This window comes from Chanodichthys erythropterus, chromosome 15 (genome assembly GCF_024489055.1).
Source record: "Chanodichthys erythropterus isolate Z2021 chromosome 15, ASM2448905v1, whole genome shotgun sequence".
In the NCBI taxonomy this organism is placed as follows: domain Eukaryota; kingdom Metazoa; phylum Chordata; class Actinopteri; order Cypriniformes; family Xenocyprididae; genus Chanodichthys; species Chanodichthys erythropterus.
The window spans coordinates 7,758,402-7,785,263 of NC_090235.1; the positions used below are offsets into that span (position 1 = coordinate 7,758,402).

The window sequence follows — 26,862 nt, forward strand, 5'->3', positions numbered from 1 at the left end:
CCAATAGCGAGCAAAGTGGATAAGCCAGTCTGTGATTGGTTCCCGCAAAAGTGTAACAGATGCAGAAGAAATGAATGTACGGGTTTCCAGACTGAGTTGCCGGGTGAAATCAAATCGCCGGCAGATCAGGCTGGGTTTACCCAGTCTAATGGGACAACTCATTTTTGGCCACATTTACACATATATTTAAAGTTAAATAGTATATTAAATCATTCTCTAATATCTTTCATACCATGGTTGAGACTCTGTACAAATCTTTGTGGTTCAGGTGGAAGTTTCCTGGAGCTGTTAAATCCTGAAAACCCCCTTTCCTTACAACATCAATGTATTGAAAGAAAAAGGCAAGTGCAATAACAGGGTTGGAAAAGTCACCAATCCCCTGATTTAAAACTTTGTAGAGCTAACTTTTGCTTTGCTTACAGTCATTAATCTTTTTGGATATGTCTTTGCACACCTAGATTGGGGAATATTTGCTCAAGTTCAGTCAAATTCTGTAGTGAGCAGCAATGGACTGATCTCTTCAAGTCCATCCACAGATTTTCTATCGACTTTAAGTCAGGGCTCTCATCTGGCCACTTCCTATCATTAAGCCATTGCGTTGTTCTTTTGGTGGTATGTTAGGATCATTGTTGTGTTGAAAGTGAATGACCTGCCCATCTTAAGCTGTCTAGTGGAGGGATGCAGCATCCCTAATATTCCCTAATCTAGGTGTGCAAAGCTAGTACAGACATATCCAAAAAGATTATTGTCTTTAAAGACATTTTTTCAGGGGATTGATGACTTGTCCGACCCTGTTATTCTAGTTTTTCGAGTCTCATAATAGTCAACATATCTGACTCATTTACATAAAAAAATTTTCTTGGCAAAGACATTCTTGAGTTCCTGACAGCTATGATATTGCAGGGGTTGATTTTTTTATTTATTTTTGTTTTCTCCATCTTATCACAAGGAAGGGAGATTTGTCATTTGTAATTGGTCAGCATTTCTTCATTTTACTTTTGTGCCTTGTCTGGTTCATTTTGAAAGTTTTTAAAAAATAATTTTTAATTCAAATAATTCAATAATTTAGTTCGATGCAGGTGATACGGAACAAACAATTGTTCACACATACTGTAGGTTGACAATAAAAACTCTTAACTCAGCCTCCCCCTGTACATTTTACACTTTTATTTATATCCTAGACTAATATTATATGGTTTTGCTAGCTCTTGGGCTATAAAGACCTGCAGTCAGTTTCACAAACTTCCTTAAGTAATGAAAAACCTTACTTAAGGCATTGATAGGCATTCATCTGAATAGTTTTGCAATTTAGAACTAATGATTTTGTTTTCTTCTTTTGTAACAAGTGTGCACCTTTTTTGGAATTTTAGAACACAATCTAATCAAAAGATTCTGATTTCTGTTTTTAACCTTGCCATTCAGTTTTAACCTGAGCATTATCCTTTGAACATTATAATAAAAAAAATATAACGCATTGTTCTAACTCAACCTGTTAACACTGAACAGGAGGAGGAAACTAACAGCACCAGCATCAGAACAAAAAGTGCATTTAGGGGCCGTTCACATATCGTGTCTTTTGCGCGCTCAAGTTCGCCATTTCAAGTGTAGGCAAAAAAATAAATAGAAAATAGAAGCGACACGCTTGTGTTTTCCAGGCGCAGCTAGAAGAAAAATTCTCAACTTTTCAGAATTTCGCAAGCACACCACAGGTCATGTGACAAGAATCAACCGATCGGCCTTTCTGTAACAACATCGAAAGTTCAGCTGAACAGCTGATCATAACTGTAAAGGGTGGGTTTTTATTTCTCATCTCCATAAATATATCTAGTAGTAGAGCTAATGCAAGGGCAAGAAATCAATGTATCCTTCGCTGAAACCTTGTGGAGAGCGCAGTTCATGGTTGCATAGCAACGACAGACGCCATTTGAGCGCAAGGGCTTTGGAAAGGAAGAGAAGCGGCATGGCCACACTTTCCACGCATTTTTAGACGCAACGTGAACGGCCCCTCAAGTTTTAATAGCATTGCTGCTACACACATAGGGGAGAGCAGGGCACAAAGTAACACTTTTGTAAATTAACTTGGGATTCAGAATATGACATTTTCCTCACATTAACTTCACACGTGTCCAGTCTTCTCCAGACAAATGACATTCTTTAACCATGTTTTTCCTCAGCTTTATTTCAACAGGTGTGGACAGGCTTTAGTTAAGCATGGAATGATGACAATGACAATCCTCTCTCTCTCAATGTGAGTAAGTTATGCTCCTCTAAAGACATGTACACTGACCTCTGCTGGCAGACAGTAGGTGATTAAATACAATTATTAGTCTGAGAAAATGTCCTCAACAATATTCAGTGATGAGGATTTACCATCAAGTAATGATTAGTCCACGATTTCATTTGAAACCTATGGTTGCCTGAAATTATTTACTATATTACAAGCTTTTTACAACTTAAAAATAGATTAATAACTATCACTACCATATCTCTCTAAGTTCTTGTAAATACACAATTTTTAAATTTCTTAAAAAAAAATAATCCTGTACCGTCACATTAATCAGCAAATGTAAGGCAGAACAACACAGGGGGGCAAAAAAAGTTCATAATCATCCATCCAATCTACACAATTTATGAGATGTTAGTTCTTCTGCAGAACTGAAATGTAGTCTATTCTCTGGAGAATAAACATGAAATTACAAACAGGAAGATCTAACAATGACACTGAACAAACTCCAAATATGGATAAACTGGGATGTCGTCATTAGTGCCAGCCTTGAAAGCGTCTTGACTCTGCATGTTTGGCTAAGCTTGTACAATTAGTTGAACATGACTGGTATGAAATAACTAGCTACCACATTTCTGCAGCAAGACTATGTAGTATAAGACCACCGTTCCAGAACCCTTAGTCATGGCCCTGTCATCCAAACAGATGCACTGTTAAAAAACAGAGGAAAATGAAGCAATACATAGAGCAATTTTGCAGCTTTACATGCAAATACACCCAACATTTATATTGGAGGTCTGTCCAAATAAGCAGCATGCACTGAACTTAATCAAGTATCGTAATGGTTAAAATGCTTGCGATGCAAAGGCAGTCTTTGATGCAAAACCAGTCTGTAGGCAGCTTGTGGACAAGTTCAGCTTTCAACCAAGTCATGAACATAAAGTGGCATAGCTGTGCCGTCCTGTAACTGGAAAATTACAGGGAAGCCAGGATTCACAATGCAGGTGAAAAATGTGATGTGTTTTGCTGGACGACAACTTTAAACCTGAAATAAAAACTCGTGGTTCATCTTCAGAACAAACTATGAAAACTACTGGTTCCCAAAGGAGGATGAAGGAGCCATGCTGATTTATTAATGGCAGAGCATCTGTTGGCACTTTTGGACCTGTTAGAACTCTCGTTCACAAACTTACCGCAAGGTAATGAAGTCCAACAAACCCCCTGAGAGAACTTAAAGGTAATAGCTGTTCCCTGAAAAGGGTCAAGACCAGGACAAAAGACAAAAACGAACAAGCATCTAAAGCAGTTTTTACAGTTCAGTTCACACTCAGACGCGCTCGACTGGCGTTATTCACAGTGCATAACATTGGGTAGCGGCTAAGAGAAAAAAGACGAACGACAAAACAATTAACATGACATGGTAGTTAAGACATTTTCCCAGGGATGTGCATTCCGCTTCCCATCTCAAGTGCTACACATTAGATACATACAGGATCGGATGCCATTACACCTCTGCTAGCTATCAGTGCACATCAAACCAAATGTGCAGTGCTACCTAGGTACTTGAAATGTCAAGGGAAAAAATAAAGTTGGCCATTATTGATGGTGGAATGCAAAACTTTCCCGCATCTCACTCTTTTCTGAGTGAACACGATCCTCCGCGCAGGACAAAAGTGATGCGATGGAGCTTGCTTGAATGTAGAGGAATGTTATCCAATGGGAAAATGGATGTTAATAAGGTGCAAGCTTTGTGTCTTTAAATGTGCATGTGAGATTGTCTGTTTATGAGCGTATGGGTCTGTATGAAGAACCCTCGTCGCCGATGCAGCCCGAGCGACTGGTCACAGTGTTTACCTCCCAACAGGTGGCAAAGGAGGGGCTCCTCTCATTACTGCCAAACAAACAGAGACACGTATGAGTCCAAGCTCAGAGCATAAAATCACTGTATTCTTCCCTGTAGACCAGTTCATAGCCATCAGGCAAATGCATTCAGCAAACTCATGCTACAGACCAGGGCTCGACATTGTCTGATATGAGGGTGGGTAATTAAAGAGTTAGTTCACCCAAAAATGAAAATTCTGTCATTAATTACTCACCCTGTCATTACACACCCGCAAGACCTTCGTTCATCGTCAGAACACAAATTAAGATATTTTTTATGAAATGCGATGGCTCATTGAGGTCTCTATTGCCAGCAAGACAATTAGCAATTTCAAATGCCCAGAAAGCTACTTAAGACATATTTAAAAAGATCATGTGACTACAGTGGTTCAACCTTAATGTTATGAAGCAATGAGAACTTTTTTTTTTTTTTTTTTGGGCATGCAAAAAAAAACACACAAAATAACGACTTTTCAACAATATCTAGTGATGGCCAATTTCAAAACACTGCTTCATTAAGCTTCAAAGCTTTACAAATCTTTTGTTTTGAATTAGTGGTTCGGAGTGCCAAAGTCACGTGATTTCAGTAAACAAGGCTTTGTTACATCATAAGTGTTTCGAAATTTCAATAGTTCACTAAACTTTGGCAGTTTGATACGCGATCCAAATCAATAATTTGAAACAAAAGATTCATAAAGCTTTGAAGCAGTGTTTTGAAATCGCCCATCACTAGATATTGATAAAGTCATTATTTAGTTTTTTTTTTGGTGCAGAAAAAGTATTCTCGTCACTTCATAACATTAAGGTTGAACCACTGTAGTCACATGAACTGTTTTAAATACGTCTTTAGTAGCTTTCTGGGCATCTGAAAGTGTTAATTATCTTGCTGCCAATGGAGGCCTCACTGAGACATCAGTATGAGGCAGATTTGAATAAAAAATATCTTAATTTGTGTTCTGAAGATGAACGAAGGTCTTACATTAATAACAGAATTTTCATTTTTGGGTGAACTAACTCTTTAAGTACTGTATAATATTAGTAGGAGACCACAGATGCTTCACTTAAAACGCTAAATCATTCAGTAGCAAAACACCACTGAGTGTTGCTTTGAGAATGTGCAATAGTTTTGCTTTGATCTTTGTTTGGAACTATTTTCACTGGTGAAATATAACAAAATTAGTCAATATTGTGTCTAAAATTTAAGCAACTTAATATTAACGACTTGTTTATTGAACTATAAAATCAATGTAACATTTTCAATCGTGTTAATATTTGGCAAGACAGCACTCTTGGTCGTGGTGTGTTACTTAACTAGATCATATGCTATGAATAAAAAAAACTCAACATTTTGAATTTTTTACCCCAGTATGTTTTTTTTATGTGAGTTTCTTTATATGTGCTGTTTATATCTTTATATGTGTCATTGTTTTGATTTCTCCACAAAAGACAGGCAACGCGAGCCTCAACAGCTTTACCAGAAATACACTATCCATTATCAATCGCTATTTACACTGAATGTAACAAAATCATTCTCACGTTTCAATGCATACCTAGTTGTTTTTTTGCCACTGAAGATTTAATGAGGCTACTTGTCCAATCAGGCAAGTAAAATTCTCTTTCACTTGCCCCTTAAAAAAAAAACAAAAAAAAATCCACTTTTCCTAGACAAGCATCAATGTCAAGCCCTGTATAAACCTACTGAAGATGAAAAGCATGCAGCACATCTGGTGAATCTACACCTAATTGTCTTTACACAAGCTCATGAAAACACAAAAGATCACAGGCTTTATTCTCACTGTGGCAATAATTACATTTATTTGTTGAAGCGTGTGGATCAGAAACAAACTGCTAGATCTAACCTTTCATTTCCTGAGACTTACCTCTGTTAGCTTTGCTCGGGTATATCTTAGTGAAGTGTCTATACTCTTCTGGAGGAGGGAAGTCATCCAGAGGATGAAAAGAATACTTGGACTCAAAATCATCTGTTGGAAGAAGAAACAAAAGAAAACCAAAGGATATTCAGAGAAGAGCAACTGAGAGGGATCAGACTCTTGGCAAGTATCACTTTACTTTTGATATTTTAAATAATGTGCAATAGCACTCTAAAGTTTGGGGGTCAGTAAGATTTTTTTTTTAAAGAAATTCAAGGTTTTGTTCAGCAAGGACACATTATATTGATAAAAAGTTACAGTAAAGACATTTATTATGTAACAAGATTTTGCATTTCAAATAAATTATGTTCTTTTGATGCATCACGGTTTCTACAAAAATATAAAAAAGAACAGCTGTTTTCAACATTGATAATAAAAAAATGTTTCTTGAGCACAAATATCATATTAGAATGATTTCTGAAGGATCATGTGACACTGAAGACTGGAGTATTGATGCTGAAAATTCAGCTTTACCCTGACAGCAGTAAATTTAATTTTAAAGCATTTAAATAGAAAACAGTTATTTTATAAATTGTAATAATATTTTCGCTTGAATATATGCAGCCTTTGTGAGCGTAAGATGATACTTTCAAAAACATTTTAAAAATCTTACCAACCCCAAAATTTTGAAAGGGAGTGTAGGTCGTGTCATATTTTTTAAATGGTGTAAATTGTATTTAACTGCAGCAGAAATGTGACAAAGCTTTTCCGATAAAACCTTGTTCAAAAATGGCTGTTATGTTGATCTCGATTGTACATCTGCCTTCAAATATTTTCTCATTTTTATGTAACTTTTTTTTGATCCAACTGCATTAAAAGGGACCTATTATGCCCTATTTAACAAGATGTAAAATAAGTCTCTGATGTTCCCAGAGTGTGTATGTGAAGTTTTAGCTCAAAATACCCCAGATAGTTTTTTTATAGCATGTTAAAATTGCCACTTTTAGTGGTTGAGCAAAAACGCGCCATTTCAGTGTGTGCCCATTAAATGCAAATGAGCTGCTGCGATCAGCCTAAGAGGGCGGAGCTTCAAGAGCTGATTCTCCGGTGACAGGACTGAGTCAGGACGCACTATAATGTCAGAAACTGCGAATATATGCTGCATGGACATAGAACAGGTATAGTTTAGTTAATTTACGGTTATGACTTATATTGCCTTCTTGTTTTTAATCCACTATATTAGTACAAGCCTGTTGTACCGTCCGTTTTCACTCAAGCAAATCACTGTAAGAGCTTAATAAAACACTGCAAGTGTGCATTAAAATATTATCCATAAACTCTCTCTCTTATCATTGTGTGTAATTCGCAATGTTGGTGATAATACAAACACTCATTACAACTTACAGTAAACAAATATATAAAGACCTTATGCCTTTCGGGTGGTGCTTAATAAACTTTATACCTGTAAATGAACTCAGATGAATTGTAATAAAGTGCTCTCACCTTCATTACTGCCGTATAGTGTCACTCTGGAGACTGTAAGCTGGATCACGAACAGTTTTTACTTGTATATCCTTGAGTAGCACATTTTAGCAGTCTCTGTTTTGTATTGTCTCTTTGTATTGATATTCGTTCACTAAGCAGTCCGGTGTTAAATGATTCGCGCAGACAAATGAATTTCGACAGAACTGAGGGTGCATTTTCCTGGAAAACCAAGTTAATCCACCTCGTTTTCAGCAGCTCAGATTTAGGTAGTAAATGGAGAGAGTTATGTGGATTAATCCATCCAGCTACAGAACACCTAAAATGCTTGGGAGAAATTCTCATCAGTGCAGTTATGGCGGACTCGCTGTGAACTCACTCAGGGCGGTTCTGTGTTCAAACTTAAGTGTCAGTCAACACTGTGGGCGGGGCCTGTGGCTTTTGTGACGTCACACTGCCAGGGATCTGGAAACGGCTTGTTCTGAGACAATGCTTATGATTTATGGGATTAAAAAAAAAAGGAGTGGGTGGATTTTTATCATTATAGGGTGGTTGTGTACACACGCTGCCAACACACATTTATGTCCAAACACCAGGCAAAAGTGAATTTTGCATAATAGGTCCCCTTTAAACCTTTAAAGGGTTAGTTTACCCAAAAATGAAAATTCTATCATTTATTACTTACCCTTATGCCGTTCCACACCCGTAAGACCTACGTTAATCTTCGGAGCACAAATTAAGATATTTTAGTTGAAATCTGATGGCTCCGTGAGGCCTGCATAGAGAATATTTTTGGTGCACCACAAAAAAACAAAATAATGACTTATTTAGTGATTGCCGATTTTAAAAACACTGCTTCAGGAAGCTTCGGAGCATCATTTTGTTAAACTGGCAAACTGCTGAAATCATGTGACTTTGGCGCTCCGAACTGCGGATTCAACACGCTGAATCATTATGCTCCGAATCTTCCTAAAGCAGTGTTTTGAAATCAGCCATCACTTTAAGTGTCGTTATTTTGGTTTTTTTTGCCGCACCAAAAATATTCTCGCCGCTTTATAATATTAATATTGAACCACTGTACTCACATGAACTGATTTAAATGTGTTTTTAGTACCTTTATGGATCTTGAGAGAGGAAATGTCATTGCTCCCTATGCAGGCCTCACTGAGCCATCGGATTTCAACTAAAATATCTTAATTTGTGTTCCCAAGATTAACAAAGGTCTTACAGGTGTGGAACGGCATGTTGAATCAGTGTTGGAGCATCAGTGAGAGAGATCGCTCTGATTGGCCATTTATTCTCACTGCACGAGAATAATTTTAGATGATCTTACAAAGAGTGACCACATGACTGATAATTCCACTAGATTGTCTCAAAGCCATCACGTCTAATTACTGACGCAAGTAGCATCGTCATACACTGAATATGAGATTATTCAGTAACAGCTGTTCAACTGTGGATACCTGTGAACTTGCTAAATGAGTTACTTTTTTTAATATGAAAATAAATCTGAATTTTTTAGCTTCCTAACAGGTTTAACACAAAGTGTGGATGTATTTTGTAGCATCTGTGGCACAATACCAGGGCTCAAAAATAAAGATGGGCCATAGTGTTTTAGAGCACATGATGGAACCATCACTTGCCCTATGAGACCTGTGCACCGCTAGATTAAATTTGAAGAGAACATCCAATCTAGATGAATGAAGGATGTTGAAATGATCATGAGAGGGTGGATGAGACTGCAGGTGTGGGTTGAGAGTGAGCTTGAAGGACTCACCTACAAAGGAACGGGAAATGGAAGTGTGTCCATTGCGGATAGGCGGGGGAGGGGGCGGGGGTCCGGCTGGTGTGCGGGAGGGGGGAGGAGGGGGCTTGCCTCGGCTCGGGACATCTGATGTGGTACCGTGAGTCCTGTACGGTGGTGGCGGTGGCGGCGGAGCATCCCGGCCATTCCGTGACGCCTGCCCAGGAATTGGAGGGGCTAATAAAGGAAGTCATGTTGAAAATGTCAAGAAAAACAATCAATACGCAAATAATTCAAAATTATAGTTCTCATGTACATTACTCTTCTAAAGCTATTCTATAGCTCTGGTGTCAACTTTTGTGAAGTTGTGTGAATAATATCGGCTTAAATTTCAGACTATTTCTCACTCAAATCATGATCTGATGATGTCATATATCGTATGACTTGAAAGTCTTGAAATAAAGTGCATGCAACATATGGACTACATCTTTTATAATGTCCTATGAGGAAGATGTGGTCATAATGAGCTATAGATGTATGGAAAAGAGCAGCTTCTAACTTCCAGAAAGTTTTGAAAGTAGATAGTAAATAATAGTAAATGAAAAAGTGATAATTCTGCGTGAACATCACACACATCTTTAGAAATATAGCTAGAAACAAATAACTTTAGAAATATATAGAAATGTACACTACTGTTCAAAAGTTTTTTTGACAGAAATGAATACTTTCAGCAAGGATGCATTAAATTGATCATAAGTGACAAAGACATTTATAATAATAGTTACAAAGTATTTCTATTTCAAATAAATGCTGTTCTTTCTATTCATCACAGAATCATGAAAAAATAGATCCCATGGCTTCCACAAAATTAAGCCGTTTTCAGCATCTTTCACCAAAGCACCAAATCAGCGTATTAGAATGATTTCTGAAGGACACTGAAGACTGTAGTAATGATGCTGAAAATTCAGTTTTGCCATCACAGAAATAAATTATTTTAAAATACACTTCATTAGAAAACAGCTATAATATATTGTAATAATATTTCATAATATTACTGCTTTTACTGTCCTTTAAACCAAATAAATGCAGCATTGGTGAGCATGAAAGACTTTAAAAGCAATACAAAATCTTACAGAACCCAAAAGGTTTCAACATAAAATCAATTAATTTGGCAAATTAGAGGACTTTCGCTCAGCAACTATTTTCCCTAAAACCACCTTATTTCAGACTCTAGACCTCACCTGCTCCCCGTCCCGGGGGCTCTCGCGCTGGGGGAGGGGGTCTGGCAGCCTGAGGGGTGGGTGACGGTGGCGGAGGAGGCGCATGCCCGCGTGTCGGTGTGTGCCCACCCGCTGAAGGCTTCTTGCTGAGCGAGTTGTGTCTCTGGGGCAGTTCAGGGGCAGCCTCATTCACAGGACTGGAGGGCCCATTGGAAACTCCAGACTGCTGACGGTAAGGGGGGGGCGGCGGGGCCAGGGAGGAAGAGGAGGATGTAGATGAGCGGCTGCTCACAGGTGACGGAGGAGGTTTCACTGGGGGAGGTGGTGCGTTTTCACGCACCGGTGCTGGAGAGGGTCCTCGCTGGCCTGGAGTTGGTGGAAGTGGCTTTTCTCGATTGTACGAGGCCGCTGTGGCCTTCTGCTGTGGGGCAGGAGGAGCGTTCCCACGCCGAGACATTGGGGGTGGCGGAGGTGGGGCAGAAGAGCTGTGCTTCATGCCTGTAGAGGGGCTGCTGCCTCCACCAGGGGAACGAGAGAGATCAGGTAGGGACGGTCTCTGGGAACGGCCAGACTCTGTAGGAGAGGCTTGTTGAGAGGGACTGTCGGGGTCATCGTGACTGCCAGGTGGGCGTGGGGCAGCAGAACGAGTGCTAGAAGGGTGCAATGCAGACCTGCCTGCAGAACCATCTGCAACACAGCACAACTCATTCAAGTAGGGCATTTAAAAACATCTTAAATATGAATTGTTACACGAGGGTCAGTGTACAGTGAATTTCATCATCAGAAGAGTACGCGCATGCTGTACTCGCACTGCCAGATCTTTGTAACAAAACAAAAATAACGACTTTATTCAACAACTGACATACAGTGAGTCTCGTCAACCCAGAAGTTCTGCACTGCGTCTACAATGTAAACAGTGTAGGAGAATGACAGAAAGGAGACAAAATTGTTGAATGAAGTTATTTTTGTTTTTGCTCATGAAAAGTGTTTTCACTTCATTTAGGTCAAGTGTTTATGTCACTTCATAACATTAAGGTTGAACCACTGGAGTCACATGGACTATTTTAACGATTTCTTTGCTACATTTCGGGTCCTTTAAAGGTGCAAAGACGTTACTGCCTATGTGTGGTTCAGATACCTCTCGGATTTCATCAAAAATATCTTAATTTGTGTTCTGATGATGAAAGACGGTCTTGGAATGACATGAGGTTGAGTACTAAATGACCGAAATTTCATTTTTGGGTGAACTAACCCTTTAAGTGGTGCTGGAACAATGCATCGACACTCAATTATGCACCGATTATGTTATTATCTCTAATCCCTTGTCAGGTTTCACACAAAACAAAACTCAAGAGCAGATGCTAATGGCTAGTATGGCAGCGCCACATAATATGGCTGTGTTCATATAGCATTTTGATTTTTAACAGCGTGACCAACCCCATTCCCCAACTTGATATTGTCGCTGAATGAGGTTGCGAGTCCTGAAAATGTACAGGCTCGTATTAAAGGTGCATTATGTAGTTTTTCGTCTGCTAGAGGTCGCACACAACAAAGCGTTTGAAAACCATTTCAATTTCTGGGTGAACTATTCTATTAAACAGACCAAAAACAAATATTTTTAAAAATCAAACACACCTCCTACAGGTCGCAATTTTGGGACGCCACCCTGAAACAGCCCTCCCACTGGCTGGACCGGTGCAGAAGACCCTCCACCACTGGACACGCCTCCGCTGCTCCCTTTCGGCTCTGAAAAAAAAAATTATAATTATAATTCAAAAAGAAAAGAATTCAATGATGTACCACATTGAAAGCTTACACTACTGTTCATAAGTCTGAGGTCAGAAAGATGTTTTTGAAAGGATATTAGTAGTTTTATTCAGCAAGGATGCATTAAATTGACCAAAAGTGACAGTAAAGACATTTATAAAGAAAAAAAAAGATTTCTCTTTCAAATAAATGCTGTTCTTTTTAGCTTAGAATGATTTCTGAAGAATCATGTGGCACTGAAGACTGGAGTAATGATGGTGAAAATTCAGCTTTGCATCACAGGAAAAAATTACATTTTAACATATATTAAAATAGAAAACAGTTGTTTGAAATTATAATAATATTATTTTTTACTGTGTTTTTGATTAAATGAATACAGCTTTGTTGAGAATAAGAGACTAAAACATTTTTTAAAAATTTACCAACCCCAAACTTTTGAATGGTATTGTAAAAATGAGAACCCACCTCTTGCATATAATTTCAATTTTGGGGTGAACTATACATTTAGGTAAATGCATTGACTGTTGAAGTTTACTGTGTGCATTAACAAAAATTTGAATGATGAAAGCCTATGAACATGTTGACCTCTCAAAGCCAAGCTATTCTCAGCTGTTTTTCCACTTACTCTCAATCATCGGTGCACTCCTGTCACTGACAACGCCAACTTTCTTCAACTTGGCCCCTTTGCAGATATCAGAAAGCAATGCACCTCGGCCCTTCGCTTCATCTCGGTTCAGCTTAGGAGGGGTTGTGTTTGCCTGTGGAAAAAGTGTTTATCATTTTCGTTGAGGTATACCAAGGGTTCACAGTGGCTGGTGAAATTTGTGAAATTTGAAATTTTGCAGTTACTAACCATCTAAAGAGTACTTACCTGGCTAAGAGTGGGGGGAGGAGGGGGTCCACCTGGGGGTGGAGGGGGAGGTATGGGCATCTTGGATCTGTGTCCGGTGTTTGCAGCTGAGTGTGTATGACACTTAAAACTTCATGAAGACAGTTACCTAATGAAACAGAAAATAAGTCATGTGTATGTAGATACATATATTTCAAAAACCTGATCAAAACATGTCATGTTTGTTTAGCATAATTAATATTTTACATTCTTTTTAAACTAGTTAGGTTGACATTCAGAAATCTTTACATTCATAATTACTGCTAAATGTGATATACATTGTCCAAGTTTATGCATCAGATAGACAACCCAGATGTTTATCATTACAACAGGGCAGAACATGTCCATATTCTGCTCCATTTAATAATAAACGTCTTATTTAACAAGTATACAAGTTGACAAGCACACACTGGAGCTCAGGTAATATTTGACAGCTGGCTTCACCTTACCGTGTTCTTATCAGCATTTCTTTTAATACAAGTCTGTCGTTTTAAGGGAAGAAAACAGTATAAATTACACGTATTATTAATGTTAATAATACATTTATATGAGATCTAAGCAATTCTGATGCCCACGACGGCTAGAACAAAGTTAGCAGTTTACTGTGCAATAAATTAGTGCTGCAACTGTGACAAATCAGAGGAAGCTAGATTGTATATGTACTAAACGGCCTGCAGTCTACGGCCATTTAACCCGTATACTCTTTTATGTTCATTTTGTTGACTAGGAAATCATTAAATATCGGTCGTCAAATGACATTTAAATGCATGTCTCGTGTTTTATTTGCATATTTATTTGATTGTGAATTAGCTCGAGTTTAGCCTTAGCTTAGCTTGGCCTCGCGCTTGGCAGGTGCGTCCGTCACGTCAAGACGTTTCCGACGGAGCGTGAAGAAAATGTTCCGTTGCTCGAAATTGATTTAATGTGTTTATGTGATAAAGCAATACAATGTTTGTGCCTACTTTTTTCCGCAGTGTCCGATGTTTTCGCAAACCGGTGTTCCCTCATACATGATCTCGCGCGTCAATCGCCTTGATTTGCTCCTCCGTTTGGACCGGAAATTGCGTCACTGACTGTAAATCTTCATGTGAAACTGTTTATTTTAATTATTTATTTATTTTTTAAAAACGCTATTTTTATTAAATGAACGAACAAAATCTGATTTACTTGTTGTAATTATTCTATCATGGTTATATCTATTAAACTCCTGTTTTTGTTGTTGTTGTTGTTTTTGCCAAATTGTTTTATCATTCTTCGTAAAAATTGCTTTATTTCATTTCGAACATTCCATTTATTGTGTGTGTGTTTGTTTTGGTAAGTGTGTCTTATTATGTTGATAGCCTATATTCTTGCGTTGTATAGGCTAAATGTGCAATAACAATAATCAGTCCCATTGGAGCTGTTTCTGCAGATCATTTGCTTCAAAACGAAAGTGTTATATTATCATCTTTATTATCATCTTCCCATCATCATGTCAACTGATTTTTACAAAATGCGTATCACTGGCTGTCAAGTTCTGTTGCGTCTATTAAAATAATCTCAATAAAACCAATACAAAAAGATTTTAGTTGTTTTATGATACTGATATGATATTTTAGCTGTTTTATGATACTGATTAACAAAATAACTCAAAACTCGAGTGCCCTAAATACCAGGAATGCCAAAAGCTGACACATGGTGGCGCTGTAAGATTAAATAAATATGAATTATGCGCTATATCGATTAGACTTTATATTCATTATTAATGCTGTCATGTGTGCATTAACCGCAGACTGTTTGGCTGGCAAATAGCTAATTCTATCAATGATAGAAAATCTATAATTTACTAATATGTTTCAAAACTGCTTTTTTTTAGCCTATTTATTCTTGTGTATAAAAGCAACACTAACGACATTGAAAACGTTATTCAAATAATAGGGTGAGGTAAAGTGGTGGTAAAGTTGGGCATCAGTTAGGCCTAAGATTGGAGTGTCAACAGTTGATTAAGAATTATATGGTACTGTAAATAACAGCGCCAAATCATTGTAAATATTTTATTTATTTATTTTTGAACGGACTTTGAGATACTTTATTATAACTTTATTGAAACCGTAAATGCAAATCTGATGAAGAAGGTATCCATAAATGTCTCTCACCGTCTCAAAATCAACATTCATGATCGGCCTCTGGTCAAATGTGCTTAACCCTCTGGAATTGCTCATTTGGGTTGTTCGCGGTCAAAAGTGACTGAACACAAATGTAACATTTTAAAATTTGAGTAAAATCAATGTAATATATATTTTTTATTCAATAATATTTTTTCTTTTGTATTTTGAGAGAACTTCATCATACTAATTCATATTTATGCAATAACTAATTTTCCCCCCATTGAAAATAATTTTAAAAAATCTAAACTTTTTAAAGTTATTTTTCAATTAAAGCTGTATTTCATGTTAAAATAGAGACTATGGGCCCTATTTTAAAGATCTAAGCGCATGGTCTAAAGCACACAGCGCAAGTGTACTTATGGTGTATCCAAATCCACCTTTGCTAGTTTAATGACGGGAAAAATGGTCGGCGCCCGGTGCATGGTCTAAAAGGGTTGTACATAGTCTCTTAATGAGTAATGGGTGTGTTTTTTGGGCATAACATGCAATAAAAAAACCAGAGTGTCATCTCCCATTCCCTTTAAAAGCCAGTTGCGCTCACATCATAGCAGATTCGCTATTTACATGGCAGAATTTGCAAGCAGATAAACTGAACGCTTCTCTAGCGAAGAAACGGATCTGCTTGTGTGTGAGATTAAAGCGCGAGCAGACCATCTACAGGACAAGTTGGATTCCACCAAAGCATTTTTATGATTATGCACACAATAATAGTCTTTTACACTGTAATCCATTTATTTTTAGTATTTGGCATGTTTGTGTGCTGCTGCGCGTCCCTGTGTGTGTAATAAGCAAAGTGCATGCGCCTATCGGTGCATATTACTAACACGCTCCTTAAATAACTAAACAAATATTGCACCATTGACTTTAGACCAGGTTTCAATGGTGAAGTCTATTTCAGTTGCCTCAAAATAGCAACACGCCAACAATGCACCTGAACACACCTCATTTTCAGACCAGCACGCCCATAGGCTCACAAATGGGTACAAATGCATTTGCTATTTAAAGGAACACTCCACTTTTTTTGAAAATAGGCTCATTTTCCAACTCCCCTAGAGTTAAACAGTTGAGTTTTACCGTTTTCGAATCCATTCAGCCGATCTCCGGTTCTGGCGGTACCACTTTTAGCATAGCTTAGCATAGTTCATTGAATCTGATTAGACCGTTAGCATTGCGCTTAAAAATGACCAAAGAGTTTTGATATTTTTCCTATTTAAAACTTGACTCTTCTGTAGTTAAATCGTGTACTAAGACTGACGGAAAATGAAAAGTTGTGATTTTCTAGGCTGATATGGCTAGGAACTATACTCTCATTCAGGCGTAATAATCAAGGAACTTTGCTGCCGTTCCATGGCTGCAGCAGTGCAATGATATTACGCAGCACCCGTGAGCCCCTGCTTGCACAGGGAACGTGCCTTGCAGCCATGGAGACGTATGTGAGAGACGCTGCGTAATATCATTGCACTGCTGCAGCCATGGAACGGCAGCAAAGTTCCTTGATTATTACGCCTGAATGAGAGTCCTAGAAAATCACAACTTTTTATTTTCCGTCGGTCTTAGTACATGATTTAACTACAGAAGAGTCAAGTTTTAAATAGGAAAAATATCAAAACTCTTTGGTCATTTTTAAGCGCGATGCTAACGGTCTAATCAGATTCAATGAACTATGCTAAGCTATGCTAAAAGTGGTACCGCCAGAACCGGAGATCGGCTGAATGGATTCGAAAACGGTAAAACTCAACTGTTTAACTCTAGGGGAGTTGGAAAATTAGCCTATTTTCAAAAAAAGTGGAGTGTTGCTTTAAACAACATGGTGCAGGACATGAAAATAACTGTGTCAGGCTGAAACTAGCCCAAAACACTTGCATCAGGCCTGGCGCCGCATTGCCCCAGGTGTATGATAGGGCCCAATGCCTTTAAAGCAGAATTAAGTAACTTTTTTACCTTCATACATAGTTTTCTAAGTCCTTACGATGGTTAATTGACTTGTAGTGGTGTGTTTGAGGCGTGCACTAACCCCCTGTGGCACGTCTACGCCAGAAAACAGCACTTGCAAGTTAAGCTGCGCCGACCCGACACAATCACGCTTCATGTTCACATTCACACGAGAGTGACAAAATGCTTTACGGTACTTCAAAAACAATGTATATATTGTGACTTTATAAGACAATTTTAAAAATAACCCACCTCCATCAAGATTTCTTGTACTGTATTTGCAAAAGTACTGCGCTGGTGAGCGTTGTAGTTGTTGTAGTCCAGAGCTGCGCTTGGAGTATTTACGACAGTGTGATTCACTGAAGGAAACTGTAGGGGGAGCTTCGCAAATCTTACGGAGTTCTGCTTTAAAATCCGAATTTTGAAGGTAGATTAGTGCCATCTGGTGGGAGTAAAAAAAGATGCAATGCAATGGTGTAACCTCTAGATTACTATATTGCTCTATAAAGGCTTATAAATTCTCTGGTTGTTTTTAGACATAAATACTTATTTTTATTAAGTTGTGGATTTGGATATGTTTAGACGTTCTCAAAGACTACTTTTTGTCAAGGTTTAGGTTTTTTTGTTTGAAATGTTTTTACATTAATTTTACTAGTCAAACACAGAGAAAGACATTGTTACACATAACATCAAAATTCAACAAAAATGAACAGGAATGCTTTATCAGAGCTCTATCGACCTGATTTCAACCTCTTATTTGAGTCTTCTGGCTCAATTCTGCCATATTGTTACAGCCACACCAGTTCATTTGTATGTGTATGATAGTGTGTTGTGTTTGTGTGTATGAGTGAGTGTGTGTTTGAGTGGGTGTGTCTGTTTTGTACTCTTGATGTTTTAGTGTAGCCTCTTCCTTGCTGACAATTTTTTTTACAGCATTGTGGCTAAATTATTGATTTTATTTCAAGTATTTGCAAAACTGTTTTGTTGCAGTCACACTAGTTTGTGTGTCTGTGGGGGGTGGGGAATGTGTCTATTGATATTTCAGTGTCGCCCCTCCATTGCTGTGCACTTTTTTCTGCATCCTGGATGATTTGTAGATTGTACACACAAAAAATTCTCTGTATTTTCGTATTTTTGCCTCATATTTCCCATTAATTTCCTATGGCGCGAACCACAAGTTTGACTGTTTTTTTTTTTTTTTTTGATGACCATTTAGTTTTTTCAAATCAAGTCTGCAAATGTTTTGGGGGGTCACATAGTTACTGCCATAGAATTCACACCCTGTGTCCGAAATCACCCCCTATACCCTTAAACAGGGCACTATTTGAGGTAATAGCCATTTTTAGTGCAGTCCGAAACCTTAGTGGACGATATCGAGCTCACTCATTCAATCCCACAATGCTCCGCAATAACGAGTGTACAACCGGGGCACGTTCAAGCTCAAACCGGTGCGCAACATTTTGCAACAGTTTCCGAGTTGAACGGCACCCTGTTGCAAACGGTTTGCAACAGGGTTTGAGATACCTTTTCTCTTGTTTGGTGGGTGTGTCAAAAATGTCAGCCCAATCAGCAGCATCAACATGTATCTAAACCACGCAGAATTAAAGAGACAGCTCACACAATGGGTCCAAGTAAAGTCGTTCACAAATGTGTCCGCTGCAGCTCGGTATACGCAACAATTAAAGATATTAGAAGACATGTTTGTCGTATGAGTTTTGTAGAAAAAAAAAAGATTAATTGCAAGGCAAGTTTATTTATATACCAAATTTCAAACACAATGGTAATTAAATGCTTTCTTAATTGATGTTCTCTTTTATTCTGGACTGCAAGGGCAGTGACTGTAACATCGAACATATTTTGCAGTATTAAACAAGTATTAATACCGATTTCATCAGGCTCCAAAAATTCTTCAAAAAGAACACAAAGAATGGCCTTCTTAGCTGCCATAGTTGCAACTCTTGCATCATCAGAACAGGGTGTTCAACCAGAGATTGTATATTATAAGGAGATGAGAGGGTCTGTATCTCTTACCATAAGAGAAAGTGTAACGGCTAACTTAATCACGTGCGGCACCTCTCAGCCTATCGTGTAATGGCCTCTGGTCTTCTTTCATGTGTACCGCCAGTACCGCCCATGCATACCGCCACAGCCGGAGCATTAGCATTAGCTGTTGCTTTTTTGGCTAAAGGTTGCAGGCTTACCTTCCAGGGGCTTTGGTTCAACGCACCACCGTTTCCTTTTAAAAAATGTTTTGCAATGTATGCTCAATGGCACTGTTTGAGTCGCCCGTTGGATGAATTCCCACATCTCACCAGAAGATGGCGCCCTGCAGCTGAATCATTCATTCATTAATTTTACAAACCACTCGTCCACAGCATACAGTGTAATATAATCAAAGTCCCTTTAAGACAAGTCATTTCACTCGGCGGCCATCTTTGAAACGCCTCTCGGGCATCCTGGGCATCATGCAATCTCTTTGAATGGGGAAACATCAAACTCACCAAAACTGTCCGCCAACCTTACGATTAAATTTTATATTTGAAATCACCAATGAAATATAACAACAACCAGCTCATTAATTTAGATTCTAAATGCTCGAATCATGACAAAAAAATAAATAAAAATATATATTTTTCAGGCTGGATCAAGGCTGGATCTAAATGCGCGTCTCTTTGGAGGGGCGCGTCTGACTGTTTGAAACCGGTGATTCTAACGGCCGCTGAAGTGACGCGATGACTTTACTAGTCGGCGATTGGGTCTTATTTAGAAGGCGGGACTTATTCCGCCATATTGCGCGTTACACTTTCTCCCATTCAAAACAAAATGAGTGACACGTCTTGTGTTATTCTAGTCTTTGATATAATACAGTATAAATTCATTTTTAATTGATTATTAATTGATAACAGTTTTCATCCAAGGATTATTTACATGACAGAATTCAAGATAAATCCTTTCATTTTACTACTAAAACTGCCAGTTTTCTAAGTTTCAAATGATTATTAAACAGCAAGCACAAACTATGCAAAAGCGGCAGCCCTTCCGGTGCACTCAGTGTCCGAATTCACTCGCTCGTTTTCAGTCACTCCAAGTGAACTAATGTCAGGAATAGTGAATGAGGATATAGAGGGCGATTTCGAGTTTCCATTCTGATGAAGTAGCGATTTTTAAAATTTCCAAACTTTTTTTTTTTGGTCTAAAATGACCGAACAACACCAGAGGGTTAACACGTGATCGCTCAAGGAGTCGTCATTCAAATCATTATGACAGAAGAGCATTTTTAAGATAGCCTACATATAGTTGCTTCACCTTGATTAAAAGTCAATTAGCTGAGACAGTTAATATAATTCAGTTTATTTATTTGAAAACAAACAAACAAAAAATACTGTCAAACTAAAAATGTTCAGTAAAAATGCATATGCACTGTGACTTCCTGTTGACAATTCCGTGCATTTTTTTTTTCTCTTGCAGATGGGGATGTTGAAATGATGACAGCATCATCAGGAGTGCAGTTACCATTGAATATGCAGAAGAATGCTGTTAGATGAAGTTAAAGAAAAGAAAAGAGCATAACAAGGGCAACTGTACCAGAATAGTCTTTATCAATATTACTACTTTTGGCACAGACATGTTCCTTATACCAACAGATGGCAGGCAGATTTGTAGTTATGAAACAAAATCTCCACTACAGTTACAGTAAATGAATTATGCTTGACAATAACTGCAATTTCATCAATCAGCAATCACACTTCACACAGATTGTAATGCCTTTCAAATAAATGCATATGGCAATCATAATAAGTCTTATAACTACATACTTCATGTCAATGAAAACAAGATGTGCACTATGTACAATGATGTAAAACAATATAGTTTCTGTATAAAAAATATTTAAAGTCTAAGGGATGTTATATAAAGAGAGCGAATATTCTGGAGTAAACAAGTCAGGATAATGTCATAATCTAATATAAATCCTAACAAGGTCATCAAGACCAACTGACCAATCAGAATAAAGTGTAGCTGTGTAATAATAATGGGGCGATTTTGAATTAAAAGTCTGGAACGCACGACTATATAGGGCCTTAATATAGGATTAACTATGGAAACTATGAACTATAATGTACTTTGCTAATCATTCCTTTGTAAAACGGTACATTGTGTTCAGTCTTAATGAACAGCGTTATACCGTAATTTCAGAGCAAAATCAAAATTGATTAAAAAAAACTTAAAATCTCATTCAGAATAATGAAATCACGCCCCTTTAAAATGTACCCTGTTACAGTAATAGCAGTGAAAGAAAAACAAAACATCACTTAATAGTCCATTGCTCTAAAATATATTACAAAATTGGGCATACATTGCAACATTATACTTATTGAATTACTTCTAAATGTATGAATCCTACTATTATTTTGGATTTACAGTGTTTTTGTAGCAGTGTCTTTAAAAAAAGGCTAATAAACAGAAAAAAAACATGTAAAGCCAAATATATTTGGACACTCTTATGTGCTTATTGAGCATTTAATTTCAAAACCATTGGCTTTAATATGGATTTTTTTTTTTTTTTTTACTGGTTTATTAGTAATTGGTGTCCAAATACCTTAGGCCATGTAGTAGTGTATGTATACAGGGTAATATTATAGCTGTGAACAATGATGAACCCTCCATCATCCATCAATGCCTCCTAAAATGTCATATGATCTTTACATGAAATCATACGCCTCAAACGTTTTCTTACAACTGAATATCAGTTTGTCTCTAAAACAAAATGCAAAAAGTTTGTATGAAGACTTAGCAAGAAAAAGAAGAAAACCTGCCCTTGACTTGTTAGACATATCAATGTCTTCCCATGTCAACAAATGTCTTCTTATAATTGTGAGATTATGAAAATACAAACAAGTTTGTGTTTTTAGATGTATGTTTTGTTGCTTTTGTGTTATTTTCTACTCAGTAGCAATGCCTCAGCGCCACAAATACACAGAACGCAAAGAAAAACGAACCCTCGTGTGGCTGAGCCGCTAGCTAGCTATGCTACATTTCTAGGACGGAGTTGTCTGGACGTCTTTGGACAAACAATATAAAGTACAAAATGTACATGTTATGATCACATGCTCGCGTCACCACACTTTTAGGCTGTCACTCTGTTAGTAGCACAAGATAACAAGATGAGTTAGGCAGTGCTTAGAGTTCACGTCACAAACAGACCGGTGGTGAACTAAAGCAAGTCGTGTGTTTTGTTCTTCTTTCGTTCGAGCACTGCACAGTTCAGGCCCTGCTCCACGTCTTTTGCAGGGAACAAACCGTTTTGTAGTCTCCACCTTCATTCACTTCATTTGACCTGAAGACTGAGAGAAATATTTATTCAGGATTCACATGATCAGAAAAATAAACAATGGCTCACTGTCTTAAGACAGAGATAATGTCGAGTTAATCCACAACTAGAGACATGTGCAAGCTAACCTGCTGGCAGTGTTGTTAAAGAGGATTTGGGTACACCTGTCGAGGGTCATAGGTCATTTCTGGCATGTATTGCTCATGTAGTTCAGCGTCCAGTGGGAGGCCATCCATGGCTATATCAGTGTAACCATATGGAGGGTAAACTGCATCCAGATCTTAGCAAGAAAGAGAGAGAGAGAGAAAAATTCAAGTTACAGTCATTATGTACTGAAAACAAAATATTTCAGTATTTTTAAATTTTAATATAAGTATTTTTTTATTTGTTTAAAGTAATAAAAATATATAAATTATACAAAAGTTATGGTGCGTTCACACCGGAAGCGAATGTGGTAAGAGCGAGTGATTTACATGTTAAGTCAATGCAAAGACGCAAATTGACATCCTGTGGCGCGATTTGCGCGAATGAAGCGGCGCGAATTGAGCGATTCGCGCGAATCGAGCGAGTTGAAAAGTCTGAACTTTGGCGAATTAACCCGTCGCATTAACCAATCAGGAGCTTGCTCTAGTAGTGACGTGACGTAGCGAGCTGAGGCAGAAATTCGAAACAACAATGGAGGACAAAATCATCGTCGCTATACATCTTCATACATTTATAGAAACAGAAATAAAAAGGATCGTGTTTGAAAGAAAGTGAGTGAGGAGGTCGGACAATCTGATAAGTTGTAAAAAAACGGTCTTTACTCAATTTGAGCTATATATATATATATATATATATATATATATATATATATATATATATATATATATATATATATATATTTTAAGACTACAAGCCAACTAAAGACGACCAATTGAGCTTATTCGCTGTAATTTACAATTATTTCCCCACTGACAAGTTGTGTTTATTCAGAGGAAGTGTGCAAAAAGCAGTGGGAGAGTCTGGGACACATAAAGGAGCGGGAGAGCCCCTCTCATGACACGAATTTGCGTCTGTTGTGAAGGGATTTTCACACGCGAATGAAGCGAGTAAACTCAAAATGTTCAAGCGTCCAACTACGTGCAAATACCACGATTTATTCGTGCAAGTCGCGTCTGGTGTGAACGCAGCATTAGTCATTATATGCAAATATTTCAATTGTTTTTGTCTTTGTTGTTTTTAATAATTTAATTTGGGTCAAACATTTACCTCTACCACTGGGTTAAAACAACCCAATTGCTGGGTTTGTCCATTTTCAACCCAACTTGGGTTGTTTTAATGTATTAATAGTAATAATGACAATTATCTCATAATACATTTAATTAGTGGGGTTGTCAATGCAACATGTTAATTATATTATATATAAAAATAAATAAAAAAATAAAATGACATTTAATCATGCAATGTAATATTTAAGTATTAAATATTATAATTTATGAATTCTATAACAATTTATATGTATATATAAAATTAAAAATTAAATAGAAATCATAAAGCATTATTTAAAAAAATGATATTTTTGTAAAAACAAATTGATAAAAATCATACAATATTATTTAAAAATATTAATAAAACATTTAAAAATAACAGATATTTAAAAGTTTTTTATTTTTTATTTTTTTAATAGAAAATATAAATTATATATATAATTATATCATTTTAATACTTACATTGCATCCCTTAAATATTACATTGCATGATTAAATGTGTTGATTTTAAATAATTCAATTAACATTGACAGCCCTCCTAATTAAATATATTAATGGAAAACTGAATATTGTCATTATTATTATTATTATTAATAATACATTTATTACATTATATTATAAAAGCAATAAGCTGCTCAAGGTCATGTATGCTCACTGATGACATGTACAGAAGTAAAGCAGAGAGCTTGAAACAATATGAAAACATGCAAAATACTTCCAGCGATTTCACATTATGGAAGACTCTTGACATGGATAGAGGGCTGGTTAATGAAATGTAAGCGGCCGAGGAGGATTTCAAATGAACAACTTAAATGAATCCAATTGCCACACTTGTTAAATACAAACACACACACACACGGCAGAAAGACGTGAAGACTCAGGTGCAAAAACATCCTCAGGCTGTCAACTTCATTTGTCTTAGTTGTGATAGTAGTGGAAAATGAAAAGAACATTTTTATTTTGAAGTGAAAAGGTAAAGTTACACAATTGGTCACATGCTTTTGCTGCTGTTATTATTTAGTACTATAATTACTATAATTCATAGACCTTTCTAGTCATTCCATGAAATAGCAGCTTCATTATTCATCATAAAACAATTGATTCAACAGAATCATTCTTAAATTTTTATTCTGAATTAGTTTGCAGTCATGACATCCATTCAATATTTGAAACATAATTTGAAGGATATGTTTACCTTACACGTGTTTTTATTTATACTTCCATTGTGAGAGCATTTTTGTCAAACTGTGGGACGTGCTTCAGACTGGCTGAACAGTATTAGTGTGTAAAATATCCACATAACAGGTTGAGCTGTTTTTACTGGGTTGCTGTTTATCTAAAGCTTCTCTTACTCTAGAGTCATCTGTGCGGATGTCATTGACATCTGAAACTCGACAAATGAGTGAACAGCACGTAAACGCCGGACCGCCGCTGACTTAATGTTCCCCTACAGAGGAAGACATTCTGTCACTTTGCAGAACGGACTGACAACAACGCAAATTCAATGACTGTCTCTCTTTATCTTTTCGTCTTTGACCCCTCTCTCACACGCATACACACGCCATAACTCATTTGTCATGTGGCATTTTATTTTAATGCTCTTCGCTCTAATGCAAGCGAGATGTGCTGGATAAATAGGCAATTTGAGGCAGTGTTGCGTACTAAAGCAGAAGGACAGTGAGTGAATGTGCTGGGCTTTCTGCTTACCATCTGGTATGTATCCAGGGTCGAGTGGCATGGTGGCATGTGCCTGAAAGAATAAGAGCGCAGACACATTCATTAAAAGTTTCGCTCATAAAGAACGGAAATATAATAAATACCACTGAAATATTAAAAATCTAAAGTACACACACAAGTCTAAAAATATCCATGTGAATGTGACGGTCATATAATAGCTGTATAATAAAATAACTGACACCGAAACATTGGGTTAATGAAAACAAATGCACATTCTGCTTCATATCAGGGCTGTATTACCATCCGGGTTTGCATTCGTTTTCAATAATTCAAAGGTCTGTCTTCAGTTATGCCATATCAATATAATTATTTCATTACGATTGCTAAAAATTGACATGGCACACATAATCGAAAGGATCTCATTAATACTAATGTCCACTAATCTGAGAGTGTGCCAGAGTGTGCTGTGTGACATATATTCACCATTTCCCAGGCTGCAGGGTCATGTTTGAAGAGGGAGTGCGTGAGCTCCACCGACACACGCTTCCTGTAGTCTGAACTCTTGTCCTCAGAGATGCGGAAGAGAACGGCCGCAGCATAGGTGGCTGAGGAAGAGACAATGATTATAATCAGATTTTTTGATTACTGAAATGATGTGAGTTGTAATAATTATTTACAAATTATTACTATCATCATATTTTCTGGACTACGAGTGCAGCAGAATGCAAATATGATGCAAGTGAGCAATAGCTGAGAGATTGGCGTGAAAATGAAATTATGCTTAATGAAATGAAGACTGAAAGAGCTAATCGTGGACACAAAGCTTGTTGGCCTGAGCTGGAGAAGAACGTTTAAAGATGGGTTCCCGAACGTCACACTGCGGGCGAAGGCGTGTCCGCTGTACATCTCCATGCACAGTCACTTTTGTAGTTTAGCCTTATATGAACACCACTATAAGTTATGTTCTGTCATTACAACTCTTGGAGTGTTTGGCATGGTAATGGATATGACACTGTTGATATGTTTGGTCTTGGCGGACTAGATCTACCATGCTGCTGCTGCAGAGCAAGTACGGGACTTGCTACTGCCAATACATAAACGACACGCTGCTGTGAGCAAGTAAGACATGCTGCTGCTGTACAATATAGCATACATGAATTCCCCATATAGCAGATCTATACAGGTGGAGCTGGGGAAGAGGGAGGGTTTCTGAAAGCACACTACACTGCTATAGCAAATGCTGACCAAGTATTTAAAAGGTTGAGCAGCAAGTTCATTGGCTACTGATACAGCAGGAACCAATCAGCTGTGCCCTTTAGAGAATGATGTGATTGCAAGCAAACTGAGTTAAAGACCAGCCTGTGCCATCTAGAGTTTCATGACAGAACTTTATAGTTTTGCACTGGTATTTTACATTATTTCCGAATGTAATAATAAAATGTGACTTTT

General features: G+C 37.5%; 2 protein-coding genes across 5 annotated transcripts in view; both read right to left on the reverse strand.

Moving 5' to 3' along the window:
- Positions 1 to 1,542: 1,542 nt before the first annotated feature.
- wipf2b (WAS/WASL interacting protein family, member 2b) lies at positions 1,543 to 14,138 on the reverse strand. 4 transcript variants are annotated; one of them, XM_067411886.1, is made up of 9 exons: positions 14,041 to 14,133; positions 13,528 to 13,560; positions 13,061 to 13,187; positions 12,815 to 12,947; positions 12,058 to 12,168; positions 10,444 to 11,109; positions 9,236 to 9,439; positions 5,986 to 6,087; positions 1,544 to 4,115 (listed from the first exon to the last, which is right to left on the reverse strand). In XM_067411886.1, the coding sequence occupies exons 3-9, from the start codon at positions 13,118 to 13,120 to the stop codon at positions 4,075 to 4,077; spliced, it is 1,317 nt and encodes a 438-aa protein (XP_067267987.1). In that variant the 5' UTR covers positions 13,121 to 13,187; positions 13,528 to 13,560; positions 14,041 to 14,133; the 3' UTR covers positions 1,544 to 4,074. The 4 variants fall into 4 exon arrangements, with proteins under 4 accessions (XP_067267990.1, XP_067267987.1, XP_067267988.1 ...); XM_067411889.1 differs by lacking the exon at positions 13,528 to 13,560 and having other exon boundaries at positions 1,543 to 4,115; positions 14,041 to 14,126; XM_067411887.1 differs by having other exon boundaries at positions 13,528 to 14,138.
- A 6,423-nt stretch (positions 14,139 to 20,561) lies between these two features.
- Positions 20,562 to 26,862, reverse strand: part of jupb (junction plakoglobin b) — a 98,979-nt gene continuing 92,678 nt past the window's right edge. Inside the window, exons 13-16 of the mRNA XM_067411198.1 lie at positions 25,897 to 26,018; positions 25,444 to 25,486; positions 22,615 to 22,766; positions 20,562 to 22,499 (exon numbers count right to left, since the gene is read on the reverse strand). Coding sequence (XP_067267299.1) covers positions 22,630 to 22,766; positions 25,444 to 25,486; positions 25,897 to 26,018 — 302 coding nt within the window. The 3' untranslated portion in view covers positions 20,562 to 22,499; positions 22,615 to 22,629. The remainder of the gene's footprint in view (positions 22,500 to 22,614; positions 22,767 to 25,443; positions 25,487 to 25,896; positions 26,019 to 26,862) is intronic.